Below are 20,079 nucleotides of genomic sequence, written 5' to 3'. Positions count from 1 at the left end.
ATATCCTGTGAAAAACCTTAGTTGAAAGCTGTAAAGAGAGCAGGAGTTCATTAATGGACCTGAGCATCATCACTGTGAAACATCCCTGCTGCTAGTAATCAGATCTTTTCTCGTTCTCTTCCAAATATTGTAAATCAAATAATCAAGAGAAACAAAGTGAGACACATGCACAAAAAACACAGGCATATTGTAATCGCCAGCAAACGCATACAGTATATGATAACACGCACAAAGGGCGTACACGAGGGAGCTCTCATCTGATCCTGTTCTGTACAAGGCTTTGAATTAGCCTGGAACGTTGCATTTGATCCTCTACACGAGTCAAAACGAATCTACGAGCAGTGCTTTTAACAGCAAACTTCACTTGGAATTATATTTGATTGTAAGTCTTAATCAAGTTCAATTTGTCATAAACAGCCACTTCTAATTAGCTACGTGTCTACATATCTTGCTTAATATATTTTAATTAATCTTGTTCATGAATGCTCCCTAAGAGGAATTTCAATGTGACTGCTCTTGCAGAGAATACCATACCAACAAGACAATGAACTACTGGGAATGTGTGTTAGGGGGCTGTCAAATCATGTGCATGTTGCATTAGATTAATTGCAATTAGGGTTAATTATGTTTTCAAAATCAAGCTCACGCCAGCGATCAGATGAACTATGCTTATTATTGGTTCTATTTGTGGTTTAATGCCAAAAATGTGAATTATAATTAAAAGTAATAAACAAATGTGACCTTTGGTTGTGCTCGCTCTCTCTCTCTCTCTCGCTCACTTCAATCATGCCAAAAACGTGTCACACAATAAACGGTCCAAGACAAGAGGGCTTTTATGCTCATACTTTTTAATGTATCACAATGAGCAAGAAACATACTTGATGAAATATTTTCAAAGGAGTATATTCAATTACCATCTACAATCAACTTAACTAGGACAACAAGGTTTTTGTGACAAAAGTTTCTCTTTAAAAGTCTGAAGTTCCATGTGGTTTATGTATGTTAGTCTCCATGTAATTTGGTACAGTTTGGAAATCTTCATCATATAATTACAGTAACAAAAAGCTAACAAGACTACAGTATAGAAAAGACATCAAGAACAACATTTTTGGTTTAACTTGCTCTTTTTGTACATTGCAAGGCTGTAAGTTCTACCCTCGGATGGGCTACCTGGAGCCACAGAGCCGTGCTTGCGAGGCTCGGAGGAGGAGGAATAATTTGAGGAGAACGAAAGAGAGAAAAAAAAAAAAAGAAACAAAAAAGGAAACACAAAAAGCGTCAAAAATGCTGTGGCACCAGGAGCCACTAAAGGAACAGGAAGCTCCAGCAGCAGTTCATCGTTGAAACTGGAGCAAATGTTTTTTTTGTTTGGTTGCTTGTTAGTTTGGTTATTAATTTTGGTTGCTTCGCTTTTTTGTGTTTATCTGCTTCCTCAGGAATAACACCCAGGAAAATCCCCTCCCCTTGAACAGTAAAGTCATTCTTTATGGTTGGATGGAACCGGTCGACTCCACGCCAGAGTGGAACCATGTGTCAGTCACTGAAACGGGCAGGAGGAAATGAAACAGGTAGCAACACCGTGAACTGGGAGACAACGTATGCGAGTGTTTGAGTCCATCCCGTTCAGAAGTGCAGAAAATGTCCAAGTAGATGCAGAACCAGAGAGAGAAAAAGGAGATAAATTCCCCTCCGTGTCACATATGTCCACTGGTTGCAGAGTCCACTCCCATCGGCATATAGTGTTAGTTAAGTAATGACTTGATATCGGGGCGCGTCGGCCCCGCCTTTGGCTCCCATGCCCAGTTTTGGTGTGCCAACAGCCTTCTCAGACATCTCAATGACATCTCTCAAGTTTCCCAGAGTTCGGTTCTCTTTATTTCCTTCTTTGTCATTTCAAAGAAAAGTGTTGATGTCTTCTTTAAATATATCTATATCTGTATACATGTTTATTTTCACAGTGGGCGAAAAGGATGACCTCTACAGCAAAACCTGTCGTTTTCGTTCTCTCTTTGCAAAATGTCCACAAAAATCAAGTATCCCAATGAGAGTTGATGTATCTCAGCCACGTGTTGGATTAACCACAATAAATATACACTCATCAGGGGCACCAACTAAAGTTTTTCGTGTTTTCGACTGCATTAAGCTTTGGCCACATTCATATAATTAATGAAAATAATAACTGCTCAGTGCTTCGATATCCTCTTTCACCACATTACGCAATTATTGTGTTGAATATCGGACTTTTCAAACCCTTTACTGAAGATTCAGCTTTGCAGTTCAGTATGTTTTGGTGCGAAAAGAAAGTAGAAAATAGAATACAAAGTATAAAAACTCAGACTGATGCTGGCTCTTATGAAACCCACACACGCACGCACACACGCTCACGCTCGCACATACAAAGTCCATGCTGGCTGAAACAGTTGTGAGGAAATCTGCCCCACACGAGAGCCTATAAAAAACGAGAACACTTTGGAAGCAAGAGATACAACCGTGTCAAGACAAACAAATATAGGAACATTGTAACACCATAAAGTGGCCAGAGAATGATAGAAAACAAATAGATGAGATTTCAATTTAAAGCTGGCATTGTAACATTAATTTATAAATGGACAACAACAAAAAAATGAAATAAAATAAAATAAACAGTTATATGAAAATAACCATAAAGATATTATCTGAGACCAAAACAATGCAAAGCATTCAAAAATAAACTATACAATAGCAGACTTCTCAAAATAATTAAATGAACAATATTATAGATACCATGGATTGAAAGGAGTGGATCAGCTTGCAGATCAAATGAATCCAATTTCAATAGCATGCACACCAAATAACACCAGATCAAATTGTTCTGCAAGACGTAATGCTCGTTTACACACCAGGAGAAGTGTGGAAATATGTTACTAAAGCCAAATACATTTGTGCCCCCCTAAAGCATCTAATGCAAATTTAAAATGACTTGATTTGGAAAAGCAATTCCATTTACGGAAGGATGGGGGCCATTTTGTTAAAACGCAACCATTTCCATTGCAATGACTTGGAGTGAGGGACCTCTTTGGACACAACGGCATAATTCTACCTTGTCACCATGCAAAACAAGGGACACCTAAAACAAATCCTGCTTTCCCCAGTCCTACAATGCTTTGGAATGAAAATGCCCCTTACAGACCTGCAACAGACATTTCATGCATGAAAATGGCTTTAAACCCTGCAGAAAACGAATTCCCAGGAGGGGAGGCCGAATTCGCCAAACAGCCTAGTTATAAAATCAAGAAGCACGATGACACCGTATCAGCAAGATGTGTAAGTACCAGACGGCACGCAGTATGTAAATTTTTGGTAACCACTATGACTTGGTGATCTAGTTCAAGTGAGTAAAGTCATTTAATGGCTGCAGGGATTCTGTTCACTCTCGACACATCATAGTCAGAGTGAGGTGATATTCAGCAATCCATGATGGCAGAGTTACACAACAGCTTACAGTCACCTTAGAAATGGGATAAAATAGAATTATACTCAATTTGAATAAAAATGAAGCAGTCCTTGCTTAAGAAATTAAAACTCAGGTGTAGTATTTGGAATGCACTGTTATTTTTTACAAACATTATAGATCATTGGCTTTTAACATTGGTCTGTTCAAAAATGAAAAAAAAAAAAAAAAGCTAAAATGTCCTTTGGAACATATATTCACAGTCTTCAAAGTTCCGTTTTTGCAACAAGAAGGGAAAAAAGATGTTGCAGGGGCAGGGAAATGGTTTATTGTTTGTTTCTTTTTTTTTCTTAAAGCTTAGCCAAAAAGCAAAAGGAGCATGCATCTAGGTATTCTTCCTTTCCAAATCTACATTAGCAGCAAAACATATGTCCTCAAAGACCAGACCTTATATATATATTCATTTTTTTTTTTTTTTTTTACAAAAAGAAAAAAAAAAGAAAAAAAAATGGATTTCATGTGTGACAGAAAAACTTCAACAAAACCTTTTCTATCTTACAAACTGCAATGGCTCTGTAACGGTGCTACTCCACAATGCAAGGACAAGGGCCCTTTTTGATTTTTGGTTTTCTTAGTATTTGACGTAAAAAAGCCACCTGTCTGCTTGCAAAGAAGCAAAAACGGCAACTCTGATGCGTACTTCTTTTATTTTAAAACTTTGTTTTCTTTCCTTAAAAACAGCAACAAATTCTCAAGTATAAAGAAGCCTCTTTTCTCATCTTTATGCACCAATGGTGAAAGTGTTAAGTCTTTGGATTTTCTTTTTGTTTTAAAGCGTGAGAATTATTATTATTATTATTCTTTTTTCATTTTCATATATGACAACAACAACAAAAAATTGAAATGAACATAAAGCCTATAGCAGACTGCAGCCACACTACATGGAAACAAGTATCTGCTTTGTAGTGCTAAAGGAGAGGCAGTTATCTCCAAATCTACAAAGGCAGGGGGTACAGAATGAAGAAAGAAAGGAGGAACAGATAACGACGAAAAGAGAGAAAGTCAGACAGTGGTAAGTGCACTAAGGTAACACAAATATAACTGAACAATTTTCAAACACACCCCAGATTTCTCTTCGGATTTGGTCAATGCTGCACAAACCAAAGGTGAGAAACCCCTTGTGACAAAGAGATTCAGCTGGGAGAACAAAAATAAGAAGCTGAGAATTGGACAGAAATAGAGTAGAGATCGTTTCCTGCTCCTTAATCTAGTCTATTGGAATGACCAAGACAACATCAAATGAAGCGCCTTAAAGTTGGACGATACAAAAGCTAAATGTACACAAAGATTTTTCAATCTACCATACTGTTTAAATTCATTTCCAATGCAACAATCTACTGAACACCAAAAATGTATATATCTATCATAAATACAGAAAGGTTTTTTTTTTCTTAAAAAAAAAAAAAAAAAAAAAAAAAATCTTTTTTCCCCCACCAAGTCTGCAATGCTCTTCGTGTCTGGGTAAAATGGGATTAGTAACTTTCCCATTAAAAACAAAACAAAACAAAACAAAACAGTAATAATTAAGAAGGTTTAAAACCAGCAATTCAGCTACTCATTGAATGCCCAGAAACTTTAGTTGAGTTTGTATCATTTCTGAATACTTTCTGCCAATAAAAGACATACAAAAACAGAAATGTCTATCATTTGTTTGGAACAAAATGAATAAAATAATGACTTTTTTTTGTAACACAAGAAAAGGTTGTGAGCTGTTGACCTGAGAATAAAATAGACATTACATTATTTTTCTTTTCTTTAGCAAGCCATTGGTATCTGAATGCTTAGATAGCAAGAAAACTGTAAGACTATTCTCCCATACAGTACATACTGGCTTTATGTGACTGTGCTATTAAGCGGAAATACTTATGCAAACAAGGGACAGCTTGTTGACTCGTTCTTTGTAGAGAGGGTTGTGGGGCCATTCAAATAACTTTGAGGCAGTCCATTGCAATACAGCATTCCACTAGCAATAACCGACTGTTAACTGCTGTGATCTCTATTCATTTATATATATATATACTGCATATGTGCATATATGTATATATATCTATATATATATTAAGAGTTGTAATAAACTAAAACCAGCATGTTGATATGGGAAAACAATCCACTAACATTTAAATTTTTGGTTACAAGCTTTGGAATTGCAGTTAGTCTTTACACATCTTTTTCTGAAATTGGTTTGTATACTTTAAACATATTTTAAACATTGCTGCTTTTTTGTTTTTCTTTTGTGTTTTCTTTTGTCTTCTGTTTTTTTTTTTCTTTTTCTTTTTTTTTTTTTTTTTTTAAATATTGTTCATCACTGAAAGCTTTTACAATCTGATGGAGTCCGATCCTACACTAGTGAGATTACTACTACAACTACTGCTGTCTTTGAGACAGCCAGGCTGTTGTGGCTCCTCTGCTGGCCTGCCCAGCCTGTCTGCTGACTTCTGACTGCTGTCAGAATCAGACTCGTCGGTAAAGACGTCTGTTGGTATCGAGGTCTGGACCCCTGAGGTGCTCAATGAACTTGAGGTAACCGTTGAAGGAGAGGAAACTGTAGGAAAAGAAGACAATGCAGACGAAGAGGGATTGGGCTTCCCAGCTAAAGCTCTGGAGAAAGGGGTCTGGGACCATGATTTGCCTGTAGCTGTTGTGTTGAGTGGGGTGGCCGTGAAGGAGGAGGAGGTGCATGAAGATGCAGATGCTGATGAGGACGGCGTGGTGGCTGACATTGTTGGCGAAGGGGATGGGGTGTTGTTTGAGTGAGTGGCAGACTGCGAGGTAGATGCGGTGTTAGGACTGGGGAAGCAGGCTGAAGAGTGAGGTAATAAATTAGTAGCGTGCTCTTTGGCATTTCTGGATCTCTTGATTGTTCTGTGTTTGTGCAAGGCTGAATCCAGGTGTTGACTGAGCGCTTTGTCCCCTTCTAGTGTGGTGTCACAGGCAAGGCAGTCATAGAGGCCGCCCTCTGCTGCGTTCCCACTGTTGGGGATCCGAAGCAACATCTCTTGCAGGTTTGCCACAGACTGACCGAAAAAACAAATTGACTTGAGGTGGCTGATAGCCGCTTCCTCTTTGCTGAAGACAGCTTGACACTTGCGGCACGCCAGCCTATACTGAACTTTGGGGACAATATATTGGTCAAGATGGGGGTCTGCACCTTTGCCATCCACTTCATGCTGCTCAGTGGCTAGGTTGTTGTGAGTGGAAGAAGTAGAGGATTCAACTGAGGGAGTGCTCTTTTGCTCCTCTGTTTTTACTGGATCTTTGGCAGAGTCCTTACGGTCCACCGAGTTTTGTGAACTTTGGCTTGCTTTGGGCTGTTGGATCTGCTGAAGCTGCCGCTGCTGCTGCTGAAGTGCCTCCTGCAGGCTCTGCTGATATTGCTGGTAATGTTGAAGCAAAGATCCGGGTGAAAGCCCCATCAGGGCCTGTGATAAAGCTGGGTTGTAGGGGAAAAGACTTTCCATGCCATACATGGGCTGAAGATATCCACCTTGAAGGGCACCTGGTATCTGAGGGGCATAATACGGAGAGAAGCCAGGCATAAAGTAGGGCAGGAACTGACTTGTTAGCAGAGCTGTTGGATCTGAAGCTAAAGCTGCTTGTAGAGCTTGAAGTTGGGCAGTATCGACCACATACTCCATGCCAGGTGTTGGCATTGAGGTGGCCGGAACAGCAGTGTCTGGTTTTTCTTTCTTGGCACTGGCAGCAGAAGTGGAAGGAGCGGGAGTACCCCCAGCTGAGGATGGTGTGGAGGGCTTCTCAGACTTCTCCTTGGGTTTCTCTTTCTCCCTGGCCCTCTCAGAATCACGATCTTTCTGAGCTTCGTGTCGAGGGCCTGGCTGGGTCATCAAAGAGTTTGATGTAGATGTGGGGGTAGGGCTTGAGTGGGCAACAGATGTGCTGGCCTGAGCTGGGCTGGGCGAGGCCAATGAAGAGGAGGAAGGGGTCTTGTTGGGTAAACCAGATGTGGGGAGACTAGGTGAGGGTACACTGGCACCAGGCATGTTCAGGAGGTTTGGAGGTTTTGGAGGGGTTAAAGCTGCAGAAATTGACACAGAAAAACACAACATGATTATGAATACTGAGATATACATCTGAGAGTTAGTAGTCAGTTTTATAGTTTTATTTCAAAAGTCTTTCTTACTCATACTAGAGAGTTAATGACATACCTGAGTTGGATGAGTTAAAGCCTGGTATAGAGGGACCACCAACACCTGGCAGGAGAACAGGGGGGATCCCCTGTAGATTTGGGTAACCTGACTGAAGGTTCAAGGCTTGCAAGGCAGGTGTGTCAAACATCCCTTGTTGCTGCATGGCTTGTTGTTGTGCTAGTCCCAAGACCTCATTCGCTTTTTTGATACGATCCATCTCCTGCTGCGCCATCAGCTGACGAACCGTTGCTGGATCAAAGTACTCTTTCTCTTTATCAAGCTGGCTTCCAATGGTATCCTTTACTTTGGATATGTGTTGTTGGGAAAAGATGTGGTCTCGCACTGAGAGACGAGCACTGTATTTAACACCACACAAAGAGCATTCTGTCTTAGGTCCCTCGTAAGAAGTCTGGTTGATACCAAAGTGCTTAGCCATGCTCAGCTTAGCCTTCTTTTCCTTTGCACGAGCATTTTGAAACCAGACCTGCACAACTCTCTTTGGAAGTCCGATGTCATTGCCAAGTACCTCACACTCCAGCATGGTTGGAGTCCTATAATCATTGAAGCAGGACTTGAGCACCTTCAGCTGAAGATTAGTCATCTGTGTTCGGAAGCGCTTTTGACCAGGCCTGTCTCCGCTATCAATGCTTCTGCTTCCAGAGGCTCCTGGACTTGGTGAACAAGGGTCAGCCAGACTAGATGTTTCACTGTAGTCTATCATATTTTCATTTTCAAAGTCTTTCATGTAGTAACTTGTTGCAGGGCTCACCAGTCCTGAGGACATCTGTTCATCATTCTCAATGGAGGGGACTGCACCCCCAGACTTTGAGAGGAAATCTCCACTGTTATGGCTGTGCTTTGCATCAGCACTGTCATTGTCAATGTTTGCCTCATCACCTGTGGTAGTGTCGGTGATGGCTGTATTCACAGAGGAACAGTCATCATTATCAAGCTTATTTTGATCAAAGTTTGTGTTTACTGAGGAAATGGTTGGGCTTTCAAACTCCTCTACTCCTTCAACCTTGATAGATGTTGGGCTCAGGAGAGCCCTGGGGGACAAGTCCATGCTTTTGCTCACAGGCGACAGTGATGAGCATTGCGCATCACTGTTAGACTGGGCAAGATGAGCATAGCTAGAGATATCCAGAGGATCCATCTTCAACTGCATGGCTTCCTGTTCAGGTAACATACCAGAAAGAGCCAAGTTGTAACCAGCACGTTTAGCCTCATGCCAGTGGCGTGAACGGATATGGGCCTCAAGGGCAGTTTTAGCTTTGAATAGGGCTCGACAAAATGGGCACCGTCGGTGGGCTTGAGCTGGCCCAACAGCCCGAAACTGCCCTTTTCTTTCTCTGGCTCTTGTGTTTTGGAACCATACCTGTACCACCCGTTTTTTCAGCCCCACTTCATGAGCAATGTGGTCCAGCATTTTACGAGTAGGATTGGAATCAAGCAAATATTTCTGGTACAGAATCTCTAGTTGCTCTGGTGTAATAGTGGTTCGGAGGCGCTTGTCTCGTTGTGGCTCCTCTCCGCTATTCATGCTATCACTTTCTCCTGGGCTAGTTCCTGCCTTCTCTTCCAACTTCCTCTTCAAGGAGTTCATAGTGGATGTAGGCGTTGATGGAGAGGTGGCAGAGTTGCTGGACATTTGTGGTATTGCTCCTGCAAGGAGCTGGCTAGCAAGCAGAGGATTGCTAGGATCAAATAACATGAAGGACATGTCCATTGGGCGATCCAAAAATTGAGGATGAATGAACTGATTTTGGACACTCAGGAAATGAAGTTGCTGGTGTTCCTGCCAGTGTTCAAATGAAGGGAAGGCAAGTTTGCACTGCTCACACTGGTATGGGATCATTTGCTGGGCCAACTGCTGCTGTGAGGCAGAGGCTAAATGAGGATTAAGGGACATGTGGGAACTCTGGGAGGTCTGACTGGTATGTGAAACAGAGGGACCACTGTGTTGTTGCTGCTGGGAGAGGGACGGTGAAGAAAGCTTTGAATTCTTTGGGACTGCATGCATCTTTTCCTCTCTTTGCGGTCTCTGCTGTGGGGTCTCAGGTGGATGACTGGTTTCCTGTTTTAAAGTGGTCTGCTCTCTTTGACCCAATGATGCTTCTGCAGAGTGTTTAGATTTTTCATCAAAGGAGTTTGATGTGTTAGCTGGTGTAGGCTCGTCCTTTTCAGATGATGTGATGTGAGAGAATGCAGAGGTTGATGGAGGAAGAGGGCAGAGGCTTGAGGATGAGGGCATTGGTGTTTGACCTGATGACCCAGATGGAGTATAGTATTCATGGGAGAGATCCATAGAGTCCTCATTTAGGCTGTCATACTGCCCATCTTCCTCCTCGTCTTTGTAACAGAGCTTCTTTTGGTGTTTAATAAGGTCAAATATGCGCTGGAAAACCAGGCTGCACTTCTTGCACTGATAGTTTAAGTTGGTTGTCCGAATGTATCGGTCATTGGATAACTCACGTCGGTCACCTTCTTTTCCTCCATCTCCCTGGTTCTCATAATTTTTACGGGCTTTTTGTCTGGCATTTTGGAACCACACAACAATGACTCGAGTTGGAAGGCTCAGAAGATTGGATAACTGCTCAAATTCATCATCTTTAGGGTAAGCATTAGCATCAAAGAAATCTTGCAGTACCCTCAGCTGGTAGTCTGTGAACCTTGTCCTTGAGGACCTCTTATTTCCATATGATTCCTGTTTTTGAGGCTCAGGGGAAGGTGGCTTTGAATCAATTTTGGTATCTTCAAGAGTTGTAATTGGAGGGTTGTTAAAGTTATAAGGTGAGTCTTTGTTGCGTTGTCGCTCTTTGAAGAGTGTGTTACGGAACCAGTGCTTGATAACTTTCTGGGGGAGTCCTGATTTATCTGCCATTTCCTTAATTTGTTCCTCATTGGGAGAGTTGTTGATATCGAAATATTGCCGGAGCACCCTTAGCTGGTCATCTGTGATACGGGTGCGGGGTCTCTTATTCTGTTGCTGCAACATGGCAGGGGTAAGCTGCTGTTGGTAGAGCTGGGCCAGATCAGTGGCCAGACTGGGCTCCACAGCTGGCAGTTGGGCAGGAATCTGAGAAGGTAATGATTGGAGTGACATAGGTTGCATCATAAGTGGAGAAAATAGAGGGAGATCCATTGGCATTGGAATTTGGGCCAGTGGAACTGGAGGCTGAGGGGTTTGAGCAGTTGGTGGTGTCAGATTAGGAGCAGAAACAGGTATATTTGGTGTTGGTACCCTCTGGGGGGGTGGAGGCGGAGGTGGGGGTGGAGGGGGTGGAGGAGGTGGAGCAGTTTCGGGTGTCTGAGGTCTCAATGGGTATAGCTTGTCATATTGTTCTCTGTACTCTTTGGCAAATCTTTCTAGGAATCTGAACGGAAAGAAAGCCTGGTGGATATGCTCCTGGTGACTCTTGAGAATCAATATGTTGGAAAAGAGCTTACCGCAAGACTCACACTCCAGCTTCTCCAATCCTTCAATAGGGTCAACCACTCTGGTGATACCAGCTGGCCCACTGCATCCTGACAGAGATCCTGCTGGCTTTCTTTGTGCTTTTTGCTTGTTCTCATTGTACTGAATTACTAACTCAAATCCAAAATTCTCCAATAGAGCTTTGGTGGCATTCCCTCGGGCATCTGAGGCAATCCTTGGAGGAGGAAATCCAGAGTCATGGTTTACATTTACTACATTTTGAGGAGCATCTTTCTTTTCTTTGGACTTGTCTGACATATCTTTTGGAACATGATCCTCTGTTTTATCACTAATTTCTTTATCCTTTGGCAGCTCTCTTTCTTTCTCACTGTGAGGAGATGGCTTTGGCTTTTTGTCTACAGGGTGAGAAAGGGCACTCTGTTGAAGTAAAGCCATTTGACTCGATCCTTGGGAGTGGGTATGAGCTTGGTGCTGTTGCTGAAGGTGGTGGTGCATAAGCTGTTGTTGTAAGCAGCTCTGCTGGGCCTGTTGGGCAGAGTTTTTCTGTTCTTCCAACAGTGAAGCAGCAGATCCACTCAAGCTCAGTGAAGAACTACTCAGGTTCATTTCTGGATTTAGTTGAAATTCTGCCCCAGGAATGTAAAACGGAAAGAGCAGCTGCTGTTGCTGAAGAGGGAGAAGAGCATCTGTTGTCATAGGGAAGTGCTGAAGAAGAGGGTTAAAAAGTTGAGACTGAAGGAGAGCAGCCTGCTGGAGCTCCTGTTGGAGCTGTGCCTGTGCCTGTGCTTGAGCCTGGGCCAACTGCTGCTGCTGTTGCTGGAGCTGTTGCTGATGACCTCTTGAGGAGAGCATATCTGCAAATTTCTTCTTTTTCACTTCATGATTCTCAGAAGGGGAGGAGTGACAAGCAGAATTACCCAAATTCTCAACACTGTGAGAATGACTTGACAGATGATTACCTCCCATTATGCTCTGTGCTGTTTGAGCTCCAGCTGGGGAGCTGCTGCTGTTGCTGGAGCTGGTAGTTGAGTTAGTGGCTGGAATAGGGCTTGGGGTTGAAGTGCTATTGGAAGTGCTTCCGCTTGGGCCACTACTGCTAACAGCAGTAGAACTGCCGCCAGCTGCTTCAAGCTTTGCTGCCCTGGCCTTAGTCTGATGAAGAACAGAGCGCATGTGAATCTCCAGTGTAGAGCTCTGGCTGTATGCTACATTGCAAGTGCTGCACTTGAAGGGCTTATTATCAGGGCTGCTGGTAGGCTCTGGCTGTCCAGTGGTGGATTCCTGTAGGGCTCTTTTGACTTTGTGTAAGTGAGACACAGAGTTGTAGTGTACAAGAAGGATATTCTTTTGAGTAAATGACTCTTTACAGACTGTACACTTGAAAGGACGGGATGGATCTAGAAACTTCTCCATAGTAAAGTTGGGGCCTTTTCTAAATGGCAGGGCACGTTTGGGTTCAGATCCAGAATCCTCTTGCAAAGATCCAGAGTCACTGCCAGTTGGGCTTTGCTTTTCCTCAGGGTCACTTTCGTCTCCCTCTTTCTCATCATCAAGAAGACCTCCCTGGTCCTCTCCAAGTGAGGGATCACCCATAATCATTAGGTCTCCATTCATTAGTAAACCTCCATAGAGCTGCTGGATGTCAGCTTCACTTAACTCCAGGTGACTGGTCTCCAGATGCTTCTTAAGCGCCTGTAGGGTCCTGAAGCTGCGCTGGCACAAACAACACATTGTGGCTGCTCTGATTACATGGTATTGGGAATGCAGCTGAAGTTTCTCTATTGTCTTGAATGCCAAACTACACTGGTTGCAGCGATATTTGTAGACATGACGATCAGAGACAGGCAGTTGGGGCCTTTTATTGTGGACCTCATTGAAGTGCATCTGAAGCGCATTGGATGATTTAAAGACTTTGTTACAGCCCTTTTTCCAACAAAGGAAACCAGTAGAATCGTCCCTTGAAGGCTGTTGTTCCTCAAGAGGAGACTTGCGAGCTTCAGTGATGTCTGAAGCCAGACAAACTCCTTTTTCAGGCTCAGCATCTGCCACCTCTGCAATCAAAAAAATAACACACATTAAAATTCTGATAACACATACATAAGTGCATGTTTTTAAAATGTGTTTTCTCAATTGCACAACATTCTAACCTGTTTGTTTCTTAGTGTCATCAGAGTTTGCGTTAGCTATGGACGGAGGTGCGGTTTGAGTATCTTTTTCTGGTCCAGGGACTGGTATGAACATGCTTGCTGGCAGTACTTCTGATGCTGCCACCTGGAAAAATAAAACATAGTATTTGTCACGTTAATTATAGGCCTTAAACAACAGCCTCTTTATAATGTAGAACATCTCAAATTAATGTAAAGGACAAGCACAAAGGACAAGGACATGGACAAAGACATTTTTAACTATGCCTATCATATACTATTGTATCATATACAGTAATTTCTTCATTGTAAAAAAAAAAAAAAAGTCTTTAAAAGAAAAAGATTAACTTAAAGGGATAGTTCACCCAAAAATGAAAATTTGATGTTTATCTGCCTACCCCCAGGGCATCCAAGATGTAGGTGACTTTGTTTCTTCAGTAGAACACAAATGATGATTTTTAACTCCAACCGTCGCAGTCTGTCAGTCGTGTAATGCATGTCAATAATTTGGTTTAATTTGGATTTGTCTGTGCATGTTTTTTTTACTCTTATAGATGGTGTTCCCATTGACATGCATTATACGACTGACAGACTGCAACGGTTGGAGTTAAAAATCATCATTTGTGTTCTACTGATGAAACAAAGTCACCTACATCTTGGATGCCCTGGGGGTAAGCAGATTAACATCAAATTTTCATTTTTGGGTGAACTATCCCTTTAAGGTGGTACAGGTGAGAGATGTGCTATAAACATATAATTTGATAATCATCTTATTTGAACTGGTCACAAATACATTCACAGTCCCCCTCTTTCACACAAGCGACTTAATTTGCCATCCATGGAATTTGCACTTTGATCACTGATGGTGTTTTGTCATGCTCTACGATAGTTCTCCTGCTGCAGCCAATTAGTGTGATGGGCTGAGTGGTCTACCTTGGCCAGTTGAAAAGCTTATTAGAGAGCCTAATTAAATAAGTCTTCCACCTCATAAAATGTGCTTTTCATTCCAATAGAAAAGCATGGTGCAATGGTGAAATGCCGTCATTCAGCCTGGAATTCTGGGTAATACAACAACTGTCAATTTCTGGATAATGATCAGCACTCTTAATTTAACATACAGTGCTCATTAATGTGTTTTCCAGCAACCATAATATTATAATCTAAACTATTATGCATATTATTACTTGAAACAAAGTCATTAATAAAAAATGTAGATAAATTTAAATGTAGGTAGATGGCAAACAGCATGTTTTTTCAGACGATTTAATTAGGAAATTTTAAGTAGCAAAGAATATTGTTGTGATAAAGGTGCACCAAGGTTTGCTTGGCACTTCAAAGGTTGAAGTTAATCAAGTGTGAATGACAGCAACCTCCCCTCTATCTTTTAAGTGCACATGATTCTCCATGCATGGCTCTCACTCTCCTGCTATCTCTCTCTTTCTCAGAATAATAATAAAAACAGATTCATTAACAGGCTCCTATTTAACAGTAATCAGTGATTGAGATTGGAAAAGGTTGGGAGATGAGCCACTGTGTGCTTCACCTTCCTTCAATTAACTTCCCAAACTGAACAATCAACCTCACTCATCATGCATTTCAATACCCCAATCTCCCCAATATATCCCCCTTCTGTCTCTCTAGTGCCCCCTCTCTCTACATGTATAATATTTTTCATCCCCTCTTTGTGCCCTTGCAACTCAGTGCCCCTTTTTCCTCCCCAAGAGACAACCAATTCTATTTTGTTCACATCAGACAACAGCTTCATGTCTGTGGGAGTATGGATTTTATTACTGCATTGAAAACATTTTTTTTTTCCATATATAACAAAATCATAACATCCTTCAAACATAATATACTCTGCCTCATGATATTAGTCAAGTTAATGGGGTCATGTTAACCAAAAACGTCTAATTACCTGTGAGAGACCTAAGCAAACATTGTATCATTACATGTCTGTTTCACTGGTCTTCTGAGATCTGGAGCTGTTTTTATAGTGGATTTAAAACCTAATCACATTCCAAGTCAGCCAGCAGCTTTAACTAAGTGCCATCAAATGAAAAGTCCCACGCAACCCAACGTCTTTGAATCTGAAACTCTGAGAAATAGTCAGTGAACCAGAGCGGTTCATAACCATCTGGTAACTGCAATCAAAACCACACTGGGCAAAATGTAGCCATTTTTCTGCTTTCTAGGTTCCTCCCTAACCCACTCTCCTCCTAAATGAAAGTGTTAAATGATTGTGACCAGTATGGAGAATTCCAGAAACAAAACATGCCTGTGATTAACATTACAAAGTGGACTGTTTCTAGACAACTGCATCATTAGGCAAAGAGCGCCGAGTGCTGAGAGTATCCCAAGGTCACTTTTAATTTGGACCGTCTAATTGGCAAACATAGTTCCAAATGGCTATCATCTAGCCAGACTCAGAATTAATGAAGCACAATTATTTTCATTACCCCTATCTTAGACAGACAGAACATTAGACATAGAGTGAGGGAGCGAGGGAGGGAGAGCGAGAGAAGAGGAAGGAAGGAGGAGGTAGGGTGAGTGAGACTGGAAGAGAGTGCATCTTTATGCAATGTTTGCAAGAACTAAAAGTCACCTGATTCAGAATTCATTAAGCTTGTCTGCCTGACATGAGGAACAGGATAGAGTACCTCTCTCCATCTCTCGTTACTTGTAAAAAAGGTGCTGGTTTTAATGTGCATTGTATTAGCTCAGTTTCTATCATGCACCGCACTTGTGCAGCGCTCGGTGCATTATTACCTCTATAAAAGAAAAAATATTGCCGTCTGGCCTCTACTAATGTGTTCACCATTTGTTTCGGGCTGGGGGAGTGGAGATGCCTTCACAGAATTTAGAGTGATTGGCCAAGCAAGCAATTCAAACTCCACAGGCAAACTTGCACGTAATTATTTCACTGCTAAAATTTGGTGAGAAAAAAAAAAAAAAAACCCATGAAAGCAGGGTAGTCTCAATAGAAGCTGAAATGGAATAAGGTGAGTATTCTCTGAGGAACCGGGCAGAGTAGGCTGCTGGAGGCCTGAGCGCTCTGGGACTAGAGAGGTGGAAATAACGTAAAGGGATGATGTAAGTATTACTGCTTCTAGAGAGTGCCTGGAATACAAATGACCTTGGTAATCAGAAGAGGCTTTTATAATTTTTCCACTAAACCAAGAAAATTTCTTCTAAGGTTAAGAATTACAATATTCATCTACTTTTTACAAACCAACTGTTTCTTCTAATCAGCATTGAAATTAAATGGAGGGACTACTGGTTTGCAGAAATATTATTACTATTATTATTATTATTATTTTTTTGCCTGAGAAGACCCTAGTAATCTTATATGTCTCTCTTCTAGATAGAGTTGTCAAAAGTACCAGGTCAGTACTGAAATTTAAAAATGTGATGCTTTGAGCACTGCTGAGCGGATTCATAAACACCTCTGATTGGCCACTGTATTCACGTGCTCATCGGATATGTCTGTCATTGGCTACAATGATCAATGCTTCAAAAACATTGTAAATAGTCATCAATGATACTCTTCGTCGAGCACGTACACAGATACACACTGGCTCAGCTTTCAAATGCTCCCGCCTTCCAATTTAAACACTTCCGTGTGCTTTCAAAAGCTCCCGTGCATTGCTCATTGTAGCCAATCACAGACAAATCTGATGAGCGCGTGAACACAATGGCCAATAAAAGGTGTTTACGAATCTGCTCAACAGTGCTCAAAGCGTCACATTTTTAACATTTCAATACCGACTTGGTATTAAAGTCTGTAATTTTGACAACACTACTTCATGTTAATCCCTGCTAGCATAATAAAACATGGAAATTATATTGGCCATAAAAATACCCAACCATATATGCAGGATTCCCAGGGGCCATATGACAATGATCAGTTTCTTTTGCCATTTTAGTTAAGCCTTAAAATGTCATCAATTAGATAAAAGGAAACAACCTTGGGTCCACAAAGGCAGGGTGAGTAAGAAACTGTGAGTCATCGGTGAGGTTAATGCCTGACATGAACACCACTGAACATGGGCTGTGTGTAAAAGCATATGGCCTTTGCACCACACAACAGAAGGGTATTGAGGCCTTTGCTCTCATCTCACATTATAAACAAAAGACTGCAGAGAGAAATTAACTGTGATGAATAGATATCTATCCACTAGAAATTATTAGTAAGGTTCTTTTGACCGTGGAGGAAAACTTGGTTGTATGTCTTGGACATTCATTATAGGTATGTAAGCATATGAAGTGGAAGACAAAATCTGCAGTGGTAAATACTTTCAGCAGCAACTTACAGTGGCAATTAGTTTGTCGACGCAGTCTGGTGCCACGCTGTGGAGGTGGGTGAGATGGAACTGCAGGTGGACCTTGTTGTTGAGCATGTCCTGGCACAACGGGCAGCGGAACATGGGCTGCACTGAGTGCTGCGTCATCACGTGCATTCTGAGCCGGTTCAGATCTGTGTTGCTGAACTTGCAGTAGGGGCACTGGTACATCTGTACAATGACAAGAAGGCAGACAGAGAGAGAGAATATTATTTTCTTGAGAAAAGTGGTCAAATCAAGGGCAAAGCAAGACTCGCCTCTCTCCCATGCAGAGAGCAGTGGGCTACTCTGAGAGGCAGACACTTCAAAGAGCTCTCATCTGTCAAATTTCATATTGATTTTTCACCTTTTGCACAATTAGCACTGCAAGAGCAGCAGAAAAGATGTAGAAATATAATATTTTTAGAAAAAAAATGCATGCATAATTTAAAAAGGCCAGCTACATTCTACTACTCTATATTAAAAAGGGCTGAAAACAACATCCTTAGATATTTTGTTAATTAATGGGTACAGTTAATGAGACCTACATGCCTGGGGATTAGATAAGGTCTTTCTGAATCTACTTCACAGAAACAGACAGAGAGAATTCTAAATGTTGCAGAATTTCCTACATACCTGCTCTCCACTGCTCTTCTCAGCGGTCCTGGGTCGTTTCGACGAGAGAGGGCTTTCTGCTGCCTCGGACCTCGAAGAAGGCCGCTTGGAGGGGACCGGGGAATCCGTCTGATCCCTCTCCGATTGGTTGGATGCTGCCATAGACACACAAAAAGATGCATACTTGTCAAAACACAGCACCGATTTGGCAGTCAGGGCATGCAATCAATCAATAAGTCAGGCTTTACAAAAATGAAATGCAGTAAAACACAGTTTTGTGCAGTATGACAATGCACAATGAAAAAATTGTATCACAGTTAAAATGGCTTTTATGAAGCCTACTATGCTGAGCTAAAAAGCAGATTTGTAATAATAAATTAACTTGCTATTAAGTGTAACCTACAGTAAAAGTTCACTGAATGTTGAAACAAAGCAAAGTTCTTTGCCTTCGGTTTGATCAAGGAACACGTAATAGTTTGAAAGAAATATTTATAACTATATTCTCATGTTCTGATATAGCTGCAGCAGTGTGGGAAGTCAGGAACTGGAAATTTAGAGACAGTCTGCAGTACAGTAGTATGTGTGGTCATCTGGACATGGTAACACAACAGCTCTCAGTAAGTGTGCTCATTTGGACTGTAGTACATGAATGGTAATGTGAATTAAACGTATTACTGCCAAATGCCAAATATAGCTTTCAGTATTTCAGTAAAAGTAAACAAATGCTGCGCATGTGGTTCAAATCAGACTTGTGTCATATCACCATATAATATGCTGTCATCTCTCCACTTACAATGTCGATAAAATGGGAAAAAAAGGATGTGGTGTTACTGCAATGAGTAGCATATCTTTCTAAACTGTGATATATAGGCATTGAACTGGAATCAGCCAGGCCGGCAGATTGCTAAGGCAGGCTGCTCCCCCTCCAAACCAATGTAGTCTTTTAACCGCTCCTCCCATGGCACTTAGAAGAGGCAGTGTGCAATGCTTTGACGGCTTGTCTCTCCCTATGTTGGATGTTTAGGACATCAGACACCGGCACAGACATCTAATCAAAACATTAGTTTGCCACGGTGAGCAGCTTTAGGATGCATGCTCTCTCAGATGAAGCCATTTGAAGTGTGGCTTCAGCGAAGGGATTCGCCCAACTTGAAAAGAGTCAAATATACCACAGGCAGCTTCAAAATGTATCAAGAAGAAAGAGATATGTTCTGGTTCCTATTTCGATTCTTTTCCCTTGCTTATTTGCACTTCTCATTGGAATACAAAATTACATTCCCTAGTTATTTAGGTTTTCAGCAAATCTTAGTTTTGCATGAGTTTCACGTTTTGCTATAAGAGAAAAGACTCTTTGCGAACTATCCAAATATGTTAGTCGGATGCTAATATTGAATCTATCACTATTGGCATGGCTCACTAATTTCTGGAAAACAATAAAAAAAAAAAAAAAAAACAACAAACACATGAAATGTGGTCTATTCAAGTAGGTGTTTTTAAGCAAGCTCAATTTCACGTGTTGTTGTCAGTTAGCTCAACTTAAACTGCCATTCCCTGTTGAAAAAACCAGCATGTGCTGGTTAAGTATATTTTAAAGCATGGCAGCTGGTCATGAGCTGGTTTAAGCTGGTCAATTGCTGGTCCTAAGCAACTAGCTCAAGCTCAGGACCAGCTTATAACCAGCTCAGGACTAGCTTAAACCAGCTCAAACCAGTTGCCATGCTTCAAAACACACCTAACCAGCATATGCTGTTTTTTTCAACAGGGTTAGCATGTTTATAGCTAGCTATCTGTGTGCTAGTCTTTTCACTTTCTATACTGACAGAGCGAATCCTAACAACAACAAGCCCAGAGCTTAGCTAACCAGAATGTATCTGGAAACAACAAAATAACAACTGAAGAAAACAAACTGTTTTGGCAATACAGAGCA

At 41.5% G+C, this 20,079-nt stretch overlaps 1 protein-coding gene across 2 annotated transcripts in view; it reads right to left on the bottom strand.

The window, feature by feature from the left end:
- Nucleotides 1-831: 831 nt before the first annotated feature.
- Nucleotides 832-20,079, bottom strand: part of zfhx3b (zinc finger homeobox 3b) — a 168,764-nt gene continuing 149,516 nt past the window's right edge. For both annotated transcript variants that reach the window (XM_051898497.1, XM_051898498.1), the window contains 5 exons: nucleotides 18,174-18,307; nucleotides 17,529-17,729; nucleotides 13,222-13,345; nucleotides 7,654-13,125; nucleotides 832-7,523 (listed from right to left, as the gene is read on the bottom strand). In XM_051898497.1, coding sequence (XP_051754457.1) covers nucleotides 5,806-7,523; nucleotides 7,654-13,125; nucleotides 13,222-13,345; nucleotides 17,529-17,729; nucleotides 18,174-18,307 — 7,649 coding nt within the window. In that variant the 3' untranslated portion in view covers nucleotides 832-5,805. The remainder of the gene's footprint in view (nucleotides 7,524-7,653; nucleotides 13,126-13,221; nucleotides 13,346-17,528; nucleotides 17,730-18,173; nucleotides 18,308-20,079) is intronic.

The sequence above is a fragment of the Ctenopharyngodon idella genome, chromosome 7 (genome assembly GCF_019924925.1).
Source record: "Ctenopharyngodon idella isolate HZGC_01 chromosome 7, HZGC01, whole genome shotgun sequence".
NCBI classification, from domain to species: Eukaryota; Metazoa; Chordata; class Actinopteri; order Cypriniformes; family Xenocyprididae; genus Ctenopharyngodon; species Ctenopharyngodon idella.
Note: the sequence above shows the minus strand (reverse complement) of the source record. Positions and strands in the feature narration are given on the sequence as shown.